Source organism: Erithacus rubecula, assembly GCF_903797595.1.
Source record: "Erithacus rubecula genome assembly, chromosome: 2".
Lineage (NCBI taxonomy): Eukaryota > Metazoa > Chordata > Aves > Passeriformes > Muscicapidae > Erithacus > Erithacus rubecula.
Genome location: NC_136685.1, coordinates 65,364,268 through 65,385,152, shown reverse-complemented (window position 1 = coordinate 65,385,152; position 20,885 = coordinate 65,364,268). Strand labels below are relative to the sequence as shown.

Here is a 20,885-nt window from a genome sequence, read left to right as displayed (position 1 = left end):
CCCATACTATTCTGGTTTTGACCTCATCCTGTCTGACAGCTCTGGAAAAAAATGCCTGCTTTCTAAATAAAACATTGCTAGAAGGATGGTTTCCAGCAGTCCTGTCTTACCATTTTATTTTTTAGAAGTTGAGCTTCTCTGAGTTTTCAATCATTCTATCAGGAAAAGACTTAAAATTTAACTGTGTGATTTACCAGAACAATATCTATTCATTATTATTGTGTTCATACTCTGAGTTATACAATAATGAATGCATTAAAAGTGGACTGAATTAGATTACAATGTGGCATCATCATTGTAACCTTGTATTGCTATTAATAAAAAGAAACAATAATACCTCATTTACAGTAGATATCGAAAGAGGGGTGAGGTTTGTGTTAGTTATTGTGCATGAATGAAGGAAAAGAATTGCTGGTCAATATACTGCATATGTCAAAGAAACTGCATCATTTAAAATCTCAGAGTGTCTTATGGCTTTGTGACAAAGCCAAATACAGTTCAAGGGAAAGCAGAATTTAGAAATTAATTAGAAAAAAAGAACCAGACCCTCCTCTTTTGGGTAAATATTTTTGTGTCAGATCAGTGTATTGTGGTACTCATTATCTCATGCCATTATATATTGACTCTGGAAGGACTCACATTTAGCAAACAAACAACTATTGACAGCATGTTTTGCACAACCCTTACAGTCAATTATGGGCTTTTTCATCAGAATTTTTTCTTCTTGATGATATAATTCATTTATTACTATGCATCCAGTCAGCTGACTAGAGAAGCTAATGAAATAAAGAGAAATGCAAGTTCCTATTCTGAGCATGTTTTCATTTTATGTTCGTACTTGGGGAAAAGGATTAAAGTTTAATTATTAATCCCTTTCATGCTTTTTTTCCCTATTTTCCAAAAGTGTTTAAAGATTGCTTTGACATACATCTGCCAAAGGTTTTTCCTGACTCTGGAGACCACAGTTTCAAAGGAACTTTTACCATGTGTTGCCCCTGAAGAAATTTTGAAGTTATTAGATGTGCAAAATCTCTAGTCCAAATATAAAAATGCGCATGAAAAAATTAATGGTGGCATGTGCAAAATGTGCTAATGAGAACTTTTACTACTTTTATCAGATAGCTGAAAGGTAGATGAAAATGGGAAGAGTTTTGCCACCTCACAGGTTAGAGTAGCTTGACACAGTGAAATGATGCTGGCTTGTATGTCCATAGTTTAAGAAAAGGCAGAACAATATTTTTGTTTGTCATCAGCTGTAGCTGGAGGCAGCAGAGGCTGTGGCTCTATTTTGCAAGAGTCAGGATAGCACTGGGGACCAGTGTTGATTGGAACTTGGAAGATTTGTGGCTCCATATGTTTGGAACTTAATTTTTGAAGGTTCCAGAATTGTGTATTTTTGATATGTTGAGTTCAGATCCAGTAGGGAGTGTTTTAATTCAGAGTTAGAGTTCAGGGGCATTTTAATACTACCGTGGGTTCAAATTCTCCTGGGATTTTGGTTCCTCTGTTATTGAATGTTTATAAGAAAACACATTGTGATCACTATAAAGAGCTCAGTTTAATCTCAGTCTGGAAGCTGAGTGCTATCACATACAGGTTTGCCTTGAAATGTGTCACAGGCAGCTTGACTTTTTAAAGACATCTTTTAAAGTGCTAAAGTGATTTTATGTACGAGTATGAGGACAATTATTGATTTAACATCTTCACCTGTTCACTTGATTTTTGTTTGTTTTTTCTCTGCTACAGACTATGTCAGAGAGCCACGATGATCATGCAAAATAACAGCTCATCCTCGCCTCTTTTTCCAAATGTGAGCTCCTTCTGGAAGAGAGATTCGCATGGACCGGGACTCCTTGATGAAGCAGCATCACTCATTGGCAGCTATGATTTCCCTCAGACCACAGAGAGTTTTCCTTTCTCCACTGTGGAATCAACAAACATGACCCTAAATGCCACAAGCAAAGACCCTCTGGGTGGACACACTGTCTGGCAGGTAGTTTTGATTGCTTTCCTCACTGGGATTCTTGCACTGGTGACCATCATAGGAAACATCTTAGTGATTGTTGCATTTAAGGTTAACAAACAACTGAAAACAGTCAACAACTACTTCTTGTTGAGCCTTGCTTGCGCAGATTTGATCATCGGTGTTCTTTCCATGAATCTTTATACCACGTACATCATCATGGACCACTGGGCTTTGGGAAGTTTGGCCTGTGATCTTTGGCTCTCCATTGACTATGTCGCCAGTAATGCCTCTGTCATGAACCTCCTTGTGATAAGTTTTGACAGGTATTTTTCCATCACTAGGCCACTAACATACAGAGCCAAACGAACAACTAAAAGGGCCGGGATAATGATTGGTTTAGCATGGATCGTCTCTTTTGTTCTTTGGGCCCCTGCCATCTTGTTTTGGCAGTATTTTGTTGGGAAGAGGACCGTGCCTCCTGATGAATGTTTCATCCAGTTTCTAAGTGAACCCATCATCACTTTTGGCACTGCCATAGCTGCCTTCTATTTGCCGGTCACCATAATGAGTATTTTGTACTGGAGGATCTACAAGGAGACGGAGAAGCGCACCAAGGAGCTGGCAGGGCTGCAGGCATCGGGCAGCGAAGCGGAGGCGGCGCGCTTCGTGCACCAGACGGGCAGCTCCCGGAGCTGCAGCAGCTACGAGCTGCAGCGGCAGAGCATGAAACGCTCCTCCCGCAAGAAATACGGACGCTGCCACTTCTGGCTCACCATGAAGAGCTGGGAGCCCAGCACGGATCAGGGGGACCAAGACCACAGCAGCAGTGACAGCTGGAACAACAATGATGCCGCGGCCTCCCTTGAAAATTCAGCCTCCTCTGACGAAGAAGACATGGCTGCAGAGACCAGAGCCATCTATTCCATCGTGCTGAAGCTTCCTGGTCACAGCGCTATCCTCAATTCCACAAAACTGCCCTCCTCGGAAGATTTGCATGAGTCAGGGGATGAACTGCAGAAATCTGACACGGAATCGAAGGAAAAGAAAGCTAAAAAACTGCACCCTCCCAAAAGTGTTCAGGATGGTGGAAATTTCCAAAAGAGCTTTACTAAGCTGCCAATTGAACCAGAGTCAGAAGAGACAACCACAGCTTCTGATGGCATCTCGTCTGTGACCAAGACATCAACAGCCCTGCCCTTGTCCTTTAAGGAAGCAACACTGGCAAAAAAGTTTGCCTTGAAGACCAGAAGTCAGATCACAAAACGAAAACGAATGTCACTTATCAAAGAAAAGAAAGCGGCACAGACACTCAGTGCCATTTTGTTTGCCTTCATCATTACCTGGACCCCATATAACATTATGGTTCTGGTGAACACCTTTTGCAACTGTATCCCCAAAACTTTCTGGCACCTGGGGTATTGGCTTTGCTACATCAATAGCACAGTGAACCCCATGTGCTATGCACTGTGTAACAAAACATTCAGAAACACTTTCAAGATGCTGCTGCTGTGCCAGTGTGACAAACGAAAACGGCGCAAACAGCAGTATCAGCAAAGGCAGTCGGTCATTTTTCATAAGCGGATCCCCAGGGAGGCTTCATAGAATAGTATTTTTTAAACAAAAAAAATAATGAAGCAGGGATGTGATGGGATGGGACAGGATGGGATGTGATGTGATGAGATAGGGCAGAACAGGATGGCATGGGCAGGATGGGCAGGATAGTGAGGGATGGGACAGGATGGGTTGGGGTGGGAAGGTGGTTCCAGGGTGCTGGCTCTATGATTTGAACATCAAGAGATGAAAGCAGCTGCTAGGCTTATTTATCCTTTCAATAAAGCCACTTTAATATAAAAGTCAATCTGCATTCAGCAAAAACTAAGAAACTTCAACATTTTTACTAAGGAGTGAAAGATTTAATAAAGTTTTCCTATGAATTTGCGAGAAGCTGTATAGCAATTATCAACTCATTACTGATCTGCCCAGTTCTTTGATTCTAATCAACTCTGGGATCTCAGGTAAGCATATCTAGCTAGCCCAACTCTCCTTTTTCCAAGGAATCCAGCAACTTTCAATTCAAGTTATATACAGATGTAGCAAGCTAGTAAAACAGGATTATGAAATTATTTGAGACACTGTATAGGTCGAAAAATTGCCTCTTGTTGTTTTGGTAGAACTTCCTGTCTACTTCTCTTCTGGTATATTGTTAATTGCATCCCTGATTCCTGATTTCTGAGTATCTGAGAATGTGTGCAGCTGATGTTCTATGTGTTTGAGTGTGTGTGTGTATGCATAGCATGCATTCACACCTCTGAAATACACACATACCAGGAAAGATTTGACCTGCTGTTTCAGGTTTTACAGGGCTGCCCATCATGATTACATATGATTGAAATTTGATTGAAATTTTTTTAAGTCAGAAAATCGTGTTATAAGTATATAGCTCATTATTTGGCACCTGAAATTCAAGGTTATGTCTGGAACCAAAACACAATGTCCACATTTCAAACTGAGAAAACCAAAACATAGCCTGTGAGTTTGCAGAATTTTATAATGAGGTAATTGCCCAGTAAAACCTTTATCTTGAGCACAGAGTCTCTCCTCAAAGTGATCCTGCCTCTCTAAAAGATACAAAGAAGGGAGGAATTGGAGGCTGCATTCGGGGAAGAGCATGAAGCTGTCTTAGGGGCATAGGATGCTGAGAGCCCAGATCTGGGCTGCACGGTACTGGTGCCCACAGGTGGCTGCTCAGGAGCCAGGAAGACACAGCCAGCAGCAGCCCTGTGTCCTGCTGGGGAGGCTGTGCTGCTGTCGAGGCACACAGCTCCTGCAACACCTTGTCCTGAGCTGCACCATGGGGATGCACCACCCTCCTCAGAGCCAGCTCAGATCCTGTGTGCAGTCTCTGCACGGCTTCCGATGAAAGCTCAAGTTGCAATTCTCTGACAAAAGTTGGTGGAGCCTCGCTGCTTGCACTGTCTGCCCAGGTGATCTTCAGATAAACTTGGTTTGTCTCAAAGAAATGCTTATTTTTGCACGTGAAGGATGTTCACTAAAAAGTGTTTGTTTTCCACAACCTGTTATAAAAATCATCAGGAGAAGTGTACCTATATCCATTTGACGCCAGGTTATTCAGTGGTGTGAAAAATGTGATATTGCCAATTTGTAACCTGGCAATTTTTGATAAAGACAATTTTAAAAGGGCTTTAATATTTATAGTTTAGAACATGACCAGTATTTCCTGGTATTTGTGATGTGGTCTGCACCAAACATGATTTATAAAAGTCAGAGGTCCCCTGGGGAAAGGATTGTACTTTAAACTGTTGCTCTAAATCTGATTTAGTTATATGTTGAAAGATTATTTTGTATTCTCCTTTGAACCGACCAAAACTTTTTTTTTTTTAATTGCTTAGACTCTTATTTTGCTGAAAATAAAACAAGTATCTTACTTTACAAAGGGGCATCAGTGTTGTGAACACAGAACTGATGTTAAAGCTGCTTTTGTATTCAGTGTGAGATGGTGTTTACAGATGATTTTGACAACAGTGGAAATATATTAAATGGTGTCTGTGTATCTGAACTATTTAATTTTGTGTTATGTTCATATGAAGAAATATTTATACATATTTCACCGAATGTTTTATTTAATGTTGATAAATATTGCTCTTCAGTCTTCAGCTGTAGTGTCCTTTTAAAGTGATTCATAAAGGTCTGCTTGAGAAATGAATAGACTATACCTACCTTTCTTGTCATTAAGATAAATTCTCTTTTGTATGAGTTGTTTAAAATGTCTACCCTAAAGTAATCTCATAAATTATATTGAAACTCTACTGCAAGTACAATTTTAGTACAAAAAAGAAAAAAGTTAAAGCTTCATCTATGTCACAAGTCTGTTTTGAACTGAAGATACAAGAATTGTTTTGCAAGTTTGCTAGCCACATAAAAAGGCACCCATGTTGCAAATCTTTATTTATACAAAAAAGCATATATTTGAAATATATTCATTACTCAAGTTGACCTAAAAATGTTTTAACATTTAAATATATATCTATATCTATATATATTGCCATATTATTATATTCTGGTATCTAGAGTAGTGCTGTGCCCCTAATACACAAAATGTGAGAGCATGTAAGGAAGCCAAAGTTCATCGGGGGATTTATGGTATATTGGTATTGATTTTAAAATGGGAAACTATTATTTTTATTGAAGTTAAGCTTCCTTGAAAGCGTCTGTCACCACTGTTTACATAATAGGAAGAGTTGAATCCTTGGATTGTTTTAACAGAGAAATAAACAACCTGTCTTTTGATGTGTGAACAGGCTTTAAAATGTTATTTACAGGCATCATAAAATGTGTATGTATACACATATTGTAGCATAGATCAGTTAAGTTATTATTTATTTAATGGAATATGCACTATAAAATATTAAGAATTTGGCTGTGTTGCAAGTACAGTGGGCATCAATTTAATTTGTATTTTATATGTTTCTGTGTTTGCTTTAAACCCATGCACACACAAAAATTTTAGCTGTATGCACTAGTGGAGATATTATTTATGAACACAGGCGCACATAATAGGTTGCAGAAGAAGAACAATGCAAGACCAATGACAGAATTGCTTTTAAGAGCTACAATATGGTGTAATATTTAATCTGTTTTAAAGAAAATTAAGTCCAAAACACAGTAGAAAGCATCATTCTGATGGCAGACAAACAGGTCAGTCCCATTAACTCTCCTCCCAGCTCTGGGAGTTGGCTTTTCAGAGACCAGTCTCCGTTAATTGCAATAATACAAGATTAGAGACCATATGAAGAGGACCAAAGAGTCAGAAGTGATAGCCAGACAGGAGCCATTGGGTAGTCTGGAGAAAGCTTTGCAGAATAGACCCCAGTCACTGTCAGCCTCTGAACAGGCCACAAAATGCATTATAACATACGTTTGGCTTTTTCATTGTAAAACTGTGGTAGAAGTTTATTACTTCTGTTCTGGTGTAGGCAGTGAGAGATCCCTGATCTGAAGATCTGAGGGCAGAGGCCATGGTGCATGAAGCACTTTTTCCCACTCCTGCATAATACACTTTCAGCAAAAGCTAATCAGTCTGGCACTGTTCTAGGAAAGGCCTGAGTAGCTCCCAAGATCTAAACCTATGGATCTGTGTTTCCTAAACAATAAGTGGCCTGAAGGGTTCTAACAGTAGGAGTATGCACAGACATATTCAGAGAGAGTTGGTGACCTTTCTCAATTATGTACAGCTTCATTTTCTTACTTTGCTGTCTTGATTATTATATATCTTTACTTATTCTGCAAGAATATTCTAAAAAGTCTTGCTTCATTGTCAACCTTATATATCTAAAAAGTGAGTCAAGATCCAAAAGTACACTTGGTTTCCCTCTACAGAATGCAAACATCAAAGCAAAAGGAAGTTTTAAACTTTTTTCCCCTAATCAGCAGCATCAATAAAAATAGTTATCACCACTCTACCCTATATACAGTAGGGATGGTCAAGCAGTGTCATACAATGTATAAACTGCTTTTCATTCACCCCTTAACCATCTGACTATTTAGAAATTGCTATTCAAATTTTTATTTGAGATTCTGAACCCTCATTTTCCTTCAGATGGCTCCTAGATTCTTATGCTAAAACATGCTCTACAAGCCTGCCTTGTTATCAGGTGGGCTTCTTTTCCCTTTCACAATCTCCCTATGCAAAATTATCTGATCTTACATTATCAAAAGACACTTTACTAATTACAGGAGTTGTATAGTTTTGAGGTCTGATAGTTTCTTTTCTAAAGATGTATAAAACATATCAAAAACAACTGGAGAGGTTTTGCCAGGTTCTTGTTTGCAAAAATGGTCTGCCCCACAAGTGGTCTGTTCACCAAGCATGACCAGGGAATGACCTGTCCCTAGGGATGTTCTCCCAGACCAGGGAATGACCTGTCCCTAGGGATGTTCTCCCAAACCCCCACTAGCCTGAACTTCATGCACTTCATCAATCAATTTGGAAATTTTAAAAAGCATACATATCCATTGTGGTAGTTCTGAATATTCTTGGACCCATGCAAATCTGCTGTCACTATTCACCCTCTGTGATTCTCAATTTTTTATATTCTTTTAATCTTTTATATATTTGCCCATTCAAATACCACTGCACTGGCTTCTGGGAGCAGGTCAGAGTGATACATATTTTCAGGTTGCTTCTTGTTAGCCCGAAGGGTATGCAGAGATGTCTGGTGGAGGTGAGGTGTTCATAATGATGGTTGCCTTTTTGACTCATGCACTGCACGCCCATGATACCCAAACACTTCTGTTTGGAAGCTTAGCTAAAGCATGCATGACATTCAGGTTTTCATGGCATTAAAATCTTCATTTAATTAGGATGTTCTTGCTTGTAGCAGGCATAGATCATTTATAGCATCTGCACTTTTCTACTTCTATGTTTTTGAGCTGCCAGAAAGATATCGGGCAAAAAGCTAATTTGTAACGTCTGATACTTGGGCATTTTTGTGCTTCAGCTTTTAAAGTAAGGCAGACATAATGCAGTTGTGCTATTTGTTGAAAACAAGTTGAGTATGAATGGGAATGCTACACTGTGTTTATTTCATTTCATACCCCATGGCACTGCAACTGCCTGAAACTGAGCATCACACTATTTGATGTCACTGACAGTTCTTCACAATCTTAACTGGCAAACTCCTTACCTATGCTGTACTGGCATTTGGGACTTTGCTCTTCACTACTCACACTGCACATTCAAAATAGAACATAGAATGTATTTTTTTTTTCTCAATAAATATCACTGTAGTTATTTCCAGATACATTCCTAGAAGGTGGCTCAAGAGAGCCAATCCCTGTCAGGGGTTGTTTAATGGAAGGAGCACAGATAACATGGGAAAACATTAAGAAGAGTGCTACTTATTTCATGGCCTATTCCAACATGTATTGTATGGTGTGTATATTGTACCTATACCTCTCCATGCACTATGTATATCTCAGGATAACATATGTGTGACTCTGCTGTGCATGTACATACAAAGAGATCTGCAGACCACATCTAGAGCAATGTTACAGATGTACAAATTTATGCTGAAATGATCAACCATGGTAAACATTGCCTTTGATGCCTCATCAGTTGTAACTGGACAGTGAAATTGTGTTAAAGTCTTCTCTGTTTATCTGCAAGAAAAGTTTCTGCATCTTTCCTTACTGCATTTTTTTACAATTGCATTGTCCTTATTTCTGGATATGGTGTTTTCAGTGTATTGAGATGGCTTTTTAGACATTATCCAAAATTTAGAAATGCATGAACATATTTCACTTACTGAGCTATTCACCAAGGCTGCACTAGGTTTAACTCCATCATATTACCCAAACTCACACTGCCTTTTTTCAAAGAAAAAAAAAAAAAATGCCTCCTAGACTAGATTCTATCTAGGTTCATATAAGAGAAACTCTTATGTCCATGTGAACATCACTGTCACTTTCTCAAAGTTGAAAGAGAAATCCAGTCACTATGAAAACTGTTTGAGGCAAAAGTCACAAACATATAAAGGCAAGTCACCACTGCAAATTCACTCCTTCCATTAGAAATGAAAGGAAAATAAATTACCATCCTCCCTCATCCCATAGTATTGCTCTGTCCTTTCTGGTTTTGGTATGCTTTTCATTTGCCAGTCCCATGGGTGGAATTTTGCAGGCTTTAAAAGCCTCGTTTGCCTGGTAAGACTAAGAAATACCCACTATATCCAGATCATTCACCCCCCTTCTGGGTTTTCAAACAATAAATCCTTGACTGTGTGATGCTGGTTTAAGGGAATGTCTCATGAAAATTATAATTAAACTATTCAGTCTGATGGTGGTGAGAAGAGGTAACTTTTTTCCAAGCTAGTGAAGTTATAAACTTGGCAGAAAGTATGGAAAAAAAACCCCAAGACATTTAAAGGCTTTATAGATGGTGCACATCCTCCTTGCATAATGGTGAATAAACACATGTAAACAGTGCCCAAAAAAGTTCAGTGTATGAATGACTCTGTGAGCCAAAAGCACACGTCACCATTGGCTACACTGTTGGCAGAGCACCCTGACACCCCACTCAGCCTCTGTGAAGAGATCCTTATTACAACACTCTAGGACTAAATAACAAGGCCTTAATATGCAAACAGGGCTTGTTTGTCTGGGTGCATATGCATTTTCCAGGATGGGCTCCTGGACCAAAGCTATTTAGTGCACTTTCTGTAATTAAATTACTCTTGCAATGGTCTGGTAATCATCACTCAACCATGCCTAACAATCAGAAAAGCACAGGATATTATAGGGCCAAGAGAACTTAAATTTATTTTTCAATTCATTCATACAGGCATAGTTAACTTACTGAAAATGCTGAAAAGATCTGAAAAATTTATACTATCATAGAAATAAAGTCTCTGGACAAGAATCTGATTCCTTATGTAATTTCAAAATCCAGTCTTCTTGAGCCTATTTTTCTCTGTGTTAAAATCTTTGGGAAACAAAGCAACTGTAGTCCCTCCTGAAGTACTGCCTACTCTAGGGATGCCGAAGGAATGAGGAAATGGCCAAATTGCCCTCATTAATTTGTGCTTAATGTGTCCACATTAAGAATTATTATTACCATTGTGGCACAGACTAACACCATGGGGCAAAAGAAGTAAGCCAGTTTACTTTGAACCCTGCACAGTGTTGCACTCTGCTTATGCAGATACATCACAAGAAATGGGCCTGTGCTGCATTCCCTGATGCTCAGAACTTTTCTCCACTCATTACTTTTATCCTTAGCTCACTCCCCTCCTATTGTACATACCTATCACATATATTTATTGAAAATACCTATTGAATATCCTTTGCCCTCAATATAGAAATATGTCGTTTCTTTGCATCTTCAAAGCTATATGAAATCAGATATAGCTGGAGTTAAGCAGCTTTTATTCTCCATTGGCATGAATTTTTCTGGTTCAGAAACACATTCCATTTTCTTGCCTCATATCTCCATTAATGATGTTGGCTTTGCAAGTGATATTAGGACCAAAACTTTACACTTTTCAGGCTGTAGAAATACATCTGAGCAAATGTTTTGTTCCTTTATTCAAAATGAGTATGATTTCTTGGCAATAGGGTAATCTGAACAAAATCCTCTCTGTAAAGGATAGAACAGCATTTATCTCCTGCTCTGCCCTACACTTCACTGAATATGATGGAAGGTCCTTTCAGGTCCTTTCACTTGTTTTCAAAACAGTACAGCTGCATTACGTAGATGCATATTTCTCCTGCTGTGAGACGGGAAGGATCAGCATGAAAAATGCAAGAGATTTAAACTAATGTGCACAGGTACCACTTTTGGTTTTGTTTTATTTTGGTTTTTAGTCTCTGCAATGTGTATTGACTGACACAGAATCCATCATTAAAGGTGAAATATTAAGACTAAGGATGGACAGCTGCTCTCAAAAGCAGGCTGCATAGGGATTGAAGTCCATGTACTAAATGCACACAGGAGCTCATAGTTAAAGCTGTAAAAAGCCTAAATTACAATTAATTTCTTTCCAAAAGAAATGGGAAAATGATAAATAAAATGTGAAGTTTTGTAGCTGTAAGCTGTAGATGTTAGAAGATGTCAGTGAAGCAGATGTAATTTTTAAAATATGAATTACCCCTAGGTTTCTAGAGGTGTCCCATCACCCAGCTGCCTCTTAACCCAATTCCTCCTGCCTCAAAGCTGACCAGCAGTCATAGGACTTCTGCCTCACAGGAAGCTGGAACTAAACTCCTGCCCCTGCCACCCCACAGCAGGAAGGGTGTGGGCCACACCAGTCAAGCTGTTACAAGAAAGAGCCATAAGCTTCCTGCTTCTATTTGGAGATAGCGGGTATTTTTGTGATAGAAATAGAGATAACATTTGCAGGAATCTGATGAACATATTTTATGTGTTTCCTGATATGTTCCTATTACTTGAAAGCTTTCTGTTCTGCTGGTTAGGAGCAAAACAAATCCCAGACACAATATCTGAATACCTACTTTTAAGGCTTGAAAATTTTAAATTAATTGAGCCTGCTGCTTTCTGATTTTGAAATATATGGAGAAATTGCAGACAGTAATTAGGCACATCAGAAATAGGTTTAATGAAAAGAAATTTGGAATTTTACACCTTATAAAACCGATCATCTGCAGCAAAACCAGTGGAACTGAATGTAATAAACTCATAAAATTACAGGAAACAGTACAAAGGAGCCCCTTAACTTGTGCTGTGCAAAAAGACAGTGCTGGGCATTAACTCATAAACTGGTGTCTATTGATCTAGTCATAGCTACCCATTCAGGTACTAGACAGAATATTACTATTTTTTAAATTATTGGCCAAGTTGATCTTTTTTTGCTAGCACCTACCTTACTTTGCAGGATTTTTTCTGCCAATAAATTAAATTCTATGTCTTGGTAAACTCTCAGAAAAAAATAATTGGCCCTAGTTCATGTTGACAGCAGTTTGCAAAACACTGGCACAGTAATTGGAAGAGTAGAGGCAGGTTATGATGAAGAGCAATCGTTTTCCTTGGCTTCAGTGTTTTAGAGGAACCTTCCCTTTTGCAGCTAATAAAATGAGAGTAGAATATGTACTGTGGGAGACTCAAATGCCATATTCTCTCCCCTGGAATGACTGCCACCACTGCAGTCCTGAGGGCAGAAGGTGGATGGCTGCCTGTTTGTAGAAAAGTCAATACGTTGGTCCAGGTCAAGTGCCCATGAGAGCTCACATTTCCCCTTTCACTGCATGGGGATCAGCCCAAAATGTGCTGTCAAAACTTGGCTCCCACTGAACTATCACGGTGGAACATTGTGCTCTTAGGAGATTTTCTCCTGCCAAGATGCTTTAACATCTTTTTTTTTTTTTTTTTTTTTTTTTTTTTTTTTAACTCTCCACAGAAAACTAATCAGGTGGCACCTTCCCGTGTGGAAATTTCCGTGCAAATACATTACTGTAATCTACAAATTATTTTTACCCTGTATGCCCCTGATAACAATTGCATTAATATAAGCAGATAAACTCATTTCTTTAGTTGCTGCTCATAGAGTGGCTTGCTAGTTAAGATAAAAAGCAAATTATGGGATATAAAAGACGTATCTGATCGTACAGTAATACACTGTGTGCCAAGCAGTCGGTGAGGTAAGGTTTACATAACTGCTAGATGTTGCTTGAACTTTTGAGATATATTTCCATGTTATTTTCTTCTCTCAGGAGCCAAAACAGGAGCAGAGCACAGAACAAGCAATTAAAAGAAATGTAATTGTTTTGATTGAAGTAGTTTGAGATTAGAAGTTGTAAGAGGAGTAAACAATCTAGAAAACATTTTGAAGTCTTCACCATGTAGCTGCTTTCCCTTCAGTCTGGGAGGACTCCCCTTAGGTGTGGATTTGTAGAAGGAAATTTTGACTCCAGTCACATGCTAAAATATTCTTTGACAGCTATTAATTCTCTTAATGACCCAGTCTGTTGCTGAGTGAAATTGCTCTGTGCTCTTTTAGCGACGGTGAAAAACAGCCGTTTCTGGGGCCTGATCCAAGCCCAGCTCCAGCTGATGGAAAGGCTCCCTCTGTGCTTCTGAAATGAACTTTTATCCCCAGAAAAGCAGGACGCAGCCAGGCCCCAGCACCATAGTGTGGGGCTGGACTGTGTGGCCTCCCATCAGCATTACAGATCTCCAGTTGTGTGCCCCCCACCTTTCACTCCCTGGGTATGAGCCTGCAGAGAAATTCTCTTGGAAAATATAGAGCAAACAGAGCAAGCCACCCCCAGCCATTTTCACACCTATATATATACATATATATGTGTGTGTGTGTGTCTGTGTGTGTATATATATGTATGTCTCCTTCCAGTTCCCTTCCTCCTTCCTGCAGCCCAATTACAGCATAACCACACAACAAAAACAGCGGCTTCTAAAATAACTTCCAGCTGAATTGTAGACTGCAGTGGTCTTTATTACCAATAACATTAGAGAAAAATGGAAATGAGGAACTGCACAGCTCTGCCCTGTTTATGACTCTTTTTCTTCCTTTCTCATTTAAATGATGTACACAGAACATTTATTTGTTTGGAGGAAAGATTGTGGATTACTGGCACAGCATTCTGATAGATATTTTAACTTATTCAGAGAAGAGAAAATCCAGTCTCACAGATAGACATATTGAAATTCCTTTTTATTTCTTAACAAATTCATCACAGGCAGCTTAAGACCCACCTCTGCACAAGTGTCTTCCTGTATTTTTGACAATTGAGCAATTTTCTCACATGTGGCAGTTTGTCCAAATTTCTTTCCTTATCAGTTTTCTCACAAATATTTTCTGAATTTACAAGCCTTTGCCTTTTTGCTGGTGCAGAGGCTGTTTGCACCTGCCTTAGTTGAAGTTATTGGGAGGGATCCAGCTGCAGCACGAATTTCCTCCATCTTACCTTATTTTATGGCTTGAATTAGATCCTTGGCATTCTGAATTACCATATACTCAACAGCCAAGGAGTTTTGGGCAATGCTTTTAATCTTCATAATATTTAATAAAGTAATCACATGCATATAAATGAGGTGTTAAAAATGCCAATCCATAATCCATCCCATTGCTTCAAAGTACCATATCAAATATATTTTCCTGTTAGTTGCAGAGGCAAATATGTCCATGCATAGCCAGGACTAGCTATGTAGTCTATAATGACATCTAATACAAAACAGATATTCTTTAAATACTTACAGATATTTTTCAAATACTTCATTAAATAATTTGTCCTAATTCATCCTGGCTAAACAAAGTTAGTTTAGTTCAACACTGCTGTTAAGCTCTCTTCAAAATTCTCATTAGCATCAATGGAAATTCTAAAAAGAGCAGATAAATCAGTCTCTTACTATAGGACAGATAAATGACACTTTGGGTTTATATTTCTAGCTAATAAATATAATCAAATTATTTAAAATATTAACACTCAAAGCCTGTTCTGTGCCCTCAGGGAACCCCTTTATCCCACTGCAGCAAAGCTGCATATAGCAGGATATATTCCACTAACACAGTCAAAAATATATGGGTGTATAAGAATAAACAGCTTAAAAAAATCATACTGTAAATGATGTGATTGAGTGAAACTGTATGTATATTTTTAAGTCTTCAGAATAGTTGAAGTTTTAACTTATTTCAAATTTTTAAGTTGAAATCTATTCATATTTGGAAATTTTGTACAACCTTGTAAAGTTAAATACTATGTCACTGTAATTTATTTTTGTTGTCATATATTGACACATGCTCATTTATATATGAAGTGTACTGTTTATCAATTGCTTTTAAGGCAGCAATAAAAACATGAAAGTTGTTCTCATTTTCCTGTCACAGCTGTCATTTATATCCAGTACATTATTTTAATACTTTTAATTCTGTTCCTTACTAAAAGAGATAGTTACTGAGGTCTTAACTATACGTCTTCCAGTTCTCAGTGAACACAAGGGCTGTTCTTGCCTGTGCAGCTGTGAGAACTTGGGGATACACTTTGCAGAAATCCTGGAAAGGGATTGCCACGTCAGTGCATCATGCCAAGAGATCATCAGAAAGTGAAGGGGAACAAAAACTCCTCTTTTCCTGCAAAATTTGTTTGTACTTTTTAACTGAAGGTTTCCACATGTCATTTCAGGCTCCCTGAAGTGTGGGGCATTCAGACCTCTCACAACAATGAATGTGGGTCAAAGTTGCAGAGAACCTTAAAGTATCAGTCCCACTGTTGAGATTTGATTAAGTAAAATAGTATTTCTCCTGTTTCCTTTCATCTTGAAGGAAAGGCTTTAGAGCTTTCCTCCACAAGCACAACCTGTGGAGGTCTTAAGTACTTTCCTCACCTTGTACACTATGGGATGTACTGCAAATTCACAGCCATTTGAAATGGCTGCAGAATTCCAGCTTTTTTCTTGGTCCAGCCCAAAGGCCAGGTGTGTAACAGGGTGCAAAATGTTCCATAAATTAAGGACCACTAGTTACTGTGAAATGCAACCCTCTACAGACATTTAAGTGTCAGATCTACAGCTGCTATAAAAGAGAGGCCGTGGGAGGAGTGAGCTTAACTGGAGGGGTTTCCTCCAGTTATTCAACTCCTTTTTCTCTTTGCTGATCTGAGGAATATAAATGTAAAGGGAGCCAGAAACAATAAATTGTCACTTTATATGATGTTCTCTTCAATAAGTGCTAGAGGAAATAGATAAAATACAAAAAGACAAAGACAAGGACCTGGACATGGACCACGCATAATAGAAAATGGAAATTAATGTTGTGAAATGGGTGTGTTTGCTTTTTGTAATTACTGCAAAGATGGATTTTTTCCTGCTATATGTCATTTGGACCTGCTTGTGTCATGAACTTTTCTTTTTCATCACTATCAAATTTCACCTGTTTTCCTTCCTTTCCTTACAGGATGGAGTAGATTTATTGTCACCCTTTCAGGAATGATTGTGAACAGTGGATCACAGAATACCTCAAGCATCTGGAGCACAGCTGGATGCAGGGAGCAGCTGAGGGTGGCACTCTGGCCAGCTGATCTACAGCGAGTTGCTCCTGCCAGACTCTGGATATGAGGGCACACTCGCTCCCAGTTACAGCTGAAAGTGCTAACACTCCACCTGGATCAGGAGTGCCTTCACAGCTGATACACACTGACCATTTAATGCTGTAAGAGATGAAATAAAGAGGGGAGAGAAGGAAGTTTGGGTTTGTGGGATTTTTTTAAATTTTGCTTTTTGGTTTTGTGGTTTTCGTTTTTTATTTCTTCCTTGTTTTTTTTTTTTTGTTTGGTTTGGTGGTTTTTTGGTGGTTTTTTTGGTTGGTGTTTTTTTGTTGTTGTTGTTTTTTTATTTTTTTTAAGTACCTTGTGAAGTTGAAATGGGCTGGTAAGTTTTCTTGGCACAATAGAAGAAGGCCTGGTTATAGGGATGCTAGGGAAAGATCTGTCTTTAAAAGTTGTGTTACTGCATTCAAAGGCTAGATGCTTCAAGTAAGACTAAAGTAGTTATAGATTAAAATCCTGGATTAAAGTTTCAAAGGTGCCTTTAAGCATTTCTAAAGAAAGTCTGGATTAGAGCTAAGATCATGTATCTGGAAGTTGTATAGTCCAATTCCTGTTCAGAAGCCCTGCTAATAGCCCTTATGAAGCTATTCATTCTTAATTCTCTGAACATCCTCAATCTTCTCCTTAATGCAAAGGGCTTTGTGCTGCCCTCATTATAAATATCATTTATATTCAAATAAATATAAATTTATATATTTATAAATAAATAAATTTAGATTTGCTTTGTCAAATAAAGCAATAAGCTATGTCCTGTAACCAGTTACAGCTGCCACTATGGCAGCAAAATATGTCTGGTTGCTGCAATGAGAAAATGTAAAATCACAAACACTTTCCTCTAGCCAGCAAGCTCTTTCCTGATGATGCTTTCAAAATGAAAATTTGCTTCTGCTTCATTGTACAAATATCCATATGCTGTGTTTTTCAGTACTTATGGCAGACAGCTGATGCAATTCTTCACAGCTTTTTGTCTGTGCTATTTAATGCAACTAGATGTGAGGTTTATGTATCTTCTCTGAAGCTGTTTATTTTGCCATGGAGTAGTAAGTCAGCAGGGAAGCATGGGAAGTAGACTCTGTGGAAAGATTTAAGCATTTAGCAATGTTTTGTTGCTTCCATTCAGCTGAGGTCAAAGAAAAAGTAATACAGTTCCTAATGCTGCTCAGACCTGAAAGTACAATAGTGTGTTTCCCAAAGTTAGCACACACTTACTTGAAGTTGCTTCAGCAAGGATTTGCATTATCGTTAATTAAATAGACTTGTTGCTCTGAAATATGGTGGGTAGGTATCTTTCTGTAGCTGTGAAGTATAGCTACTTAGCAGTTTTTTACATAGCTTAAGTTAAAACCTGCTTAACTTGGAATACTTGGATTAACAATTAACTTGGATTTTTTTCCCCCAAAATAATCCACTGGATACAAAGCAAAAGCAGCACAAAAATCTCCAGTTAACATGATGCAAATAAAAAACCCTTAATTTTCTTTTCTATGCTTTTTTTTTTTTTTTTTTTCATTTTTAAAGATTTGTCATCTTGATTGTAGCCAGCCTGAAAGATAATTACCTTAGTGGCAGTTCTACACAAAACAAGCTAGGAGGGATCTTGTACAGTATGAATGTGCCTTGATTTTGGATTATTTGAACAGAATATGAGAACAATTGCAAGAGTCCATTGGATCTATTAATTATGTGATCAAAAGATTTTATAAATGAGGAAATAATTGTTTCTCCTGTCTATAACAATAAAAGTCTACAGGTACTGTGGGAAAAGCATTCTTTTTTCTTCACTGCATGTGCCTGGCTGTGGAGTTTGTGAAGATTTTGCCAAATCTCTTTTCCTCTTGATATGCATGAGAACTGAGGGCAGAACAGGAGTCCCCAAACACAGATCCACTCCATACAGGTAGAAAGTCTGTATACATCGGTTTGACCATAGCAGTGTCCCCTGTGGAAACTTAGTGGAAAAACAGGGAAAAATAAGAAGTGGACTTAACTGTTAACAAGAGAGATCTACTGAGTGCAGGCAGAAGGATGATATGGAGCAACTACAGTTATAAGCATACTTATGGTTTTATTATGGTTTTTATTATTCAGAATTATTGTAGCTGTATAGTACAAAAATGAGTCTGAGCCCACTGCCTTGCTTTTGAAGCTGTGCACTCTTTGCCAGCATCTTTCCTTGTGAGAATAAGGACTAGTATTTTGTTGAACTGGAGGGAAGGGGGAAAAGAAGAAAGGGTGGTGCATGGAAGAAAATAATCTGGGACTTTCACAGATTTCATTTTAAGAAATAGTATCAGATTCAGCAGTTGTTTTTAGACTTAAAGTGTAATGAAGTTAATTTTTCCTAATTTTCAAGCCTAAGTTTGATCTGTCCTGAATAGGAATATTTTTTGCATCAGTGCTTTGCAACAGTAATAGAATACATAAAATGCCCAGCCTTCACATCTAGTTTATGTTTAGGAAAATAAGGAGAATGACTAGATAGCAGATGGTTAGTTGAGATGGAATGTCTCCAATGGTAAGAACTATTTAATTGTAATAAAAATTAACTGCAAGGATATAGGAAGTGTACATGGAGACCAAGTCTATTACATTACAGACTGGTTCTGTTACAGAAAGCAAGAGAAAATAACACCTTGTCTTCAGTCTTCTGATCATTCTCATAATTTTTTGAGTGGTTTGAATTCTCTATCTGTCAATATGGGGTGCTATTAATCATGTTTTGAATGCCTTTTTCAGAGGAGACCAAAAAGGAAGGGAGCTGCTGTGAACATCAGACAGATAACTCTCCCCTGCTGTGAACAACAGGCTTGTATTCATAGGTCAGTCTCAGCTGCTGCAGAGTAGAGCATGGAACACCCACGAGGCTCAGTGAGTGGTCCAACAACAGCTGATTTCCAGTTGCTGATAGTTTCTTGTCAGAAGAATTTAGAGCTGCCTGACTGGCAGATCATCTAATCTACATGTGATTGCTTTCTTCAATAATTCCTTCATATTGCAGATATTTACCATTTTAATAACACAATATTAAATTTTAAAGAATTTTAAAACCTGGCTTCCAGCTATTGTTATCTATTAACAATAGCCCAGTACTATACCATAGAATGGTTAAAGCAATGGATTAGAAAACTTTTGGGTAAGTTAAATTTGCTATCCATTCATCTACTATTTTTTTGAAGTCACAGAAACAGGACAAAAGTTCTTTTATAAACCTGGGATATTTTTAGCTGAAGACAGGACAACCAAAAGTTGGGGGAGGTGAGGGAAATTAAACTTGACTGGAATGGTTTAATCCTGCAAAGTTTAGACTTCTTTCCTGCTATATGAGGGAGATTCTTGATGGATTAAGTTCTGAAGCTGCTTTCAAGCTAGGACAATGACTTCAAAAAGGGGAAGGTAAAATTAAAGCCCAAGAATCAGAACCTGTGATGTTTGCTGCACAGGGTGTGCCTGCCAGTGCAGGTGTCACACAAAGAGGTCTGGCTCTCCTGCTGAGACCATTGCCTTGCAAGGACAGGACTGGGTTATTTTGGCATTTGTCATCAGCCATCAGCATATCAGATGGGAGGAGGATTATATGCCAAACATGGGCATCATCTCTGACTCTGTATAAAGACTCTACAGACCATTGTTCTGTCATAAGGAGCAATGACTGATAAATGTGTGCAATACCTGGTGAGAGAGCACACTCTCTCAGCACCTCCAATAGCACAGCAGTTGCAATTCTTACATGCTTTAGAATGACTGTCACTGCTAAACACTGTGCTGCTTGTGGTTTAGCTTTTGTGGGACATGTAATACAGGAGTCGAGAATTATCCAAAGAGAGGAGGTAAGTGATAAATCATTCAAGACAATCAAGGAACAAAGGTTGTGAAGCTCCAGACAGTGTTGAAGAGAGCATCAGTAGGAATGGTTTTTAGAAGCATTGATTTCACCAGCACATCCATAAACCCTTCTGGTGCTATACTTTCAAACCAGACCTTGCTCACATCTAGCCACCTTGGTTTGGGGAAGGGAAGGTGGGTCATTCAGCAGAGGCCTGTGTGCTCCCCTGTTTTAGTGCTTCACATGGGTTTCTCTGGAAACTCCTGTGCTACTTTCAGCATCCTTGTGTTGGATAAAACTCTTATGTTCCAGCCTAAATTAGCATTTGTAAGTGTCTTGTATATAACATACAGCGTTATACGAGATTACAAATTCTATTTTCAATTATACCTGTGAGATACAAATTTGATCACTCCCAAAGCTTGGCCTATGTTAAGCTCTGAGACTTTGGTGTGACACTAATTGTAAGAATAGGATAAGGCTAATTACAGCAGAGTAAACTGA

At 38.4% G+C, this 20,885-nt stretch overlaps 1 protein-coding gene across 6 annotated transcripts in view; it reads left to right on the top strand.

Annotated features, from left to right (window-relative positions):
* The window catches only part of CHRM3 (cholinergic receptor muscarinic 3), a 251,418-nt gene extending 247,522 nt beyond the window's left edge, over positions 1-3,896 (top strand). For all 6 annotated transcript variants that reach the window (XM_079297860.1, XM_079297859.1, XM_079297861.1 and 3 more), the window contains one exon: positions 1,747-3,896. In XM_079297860.1, coding sequence (XP_079153986.1) covers positions 1,747-3,568 — 1,822 coding nt within the window. In that variant the 3' untranslated portion in view covers positions 3,569-3,896. The remainder of the gene's footprint in view (positions 1-1,746) is intronic.
* The last annotated feature ends 16,989 nt before the right edge of the window (positions 3,897-20,885 follow it).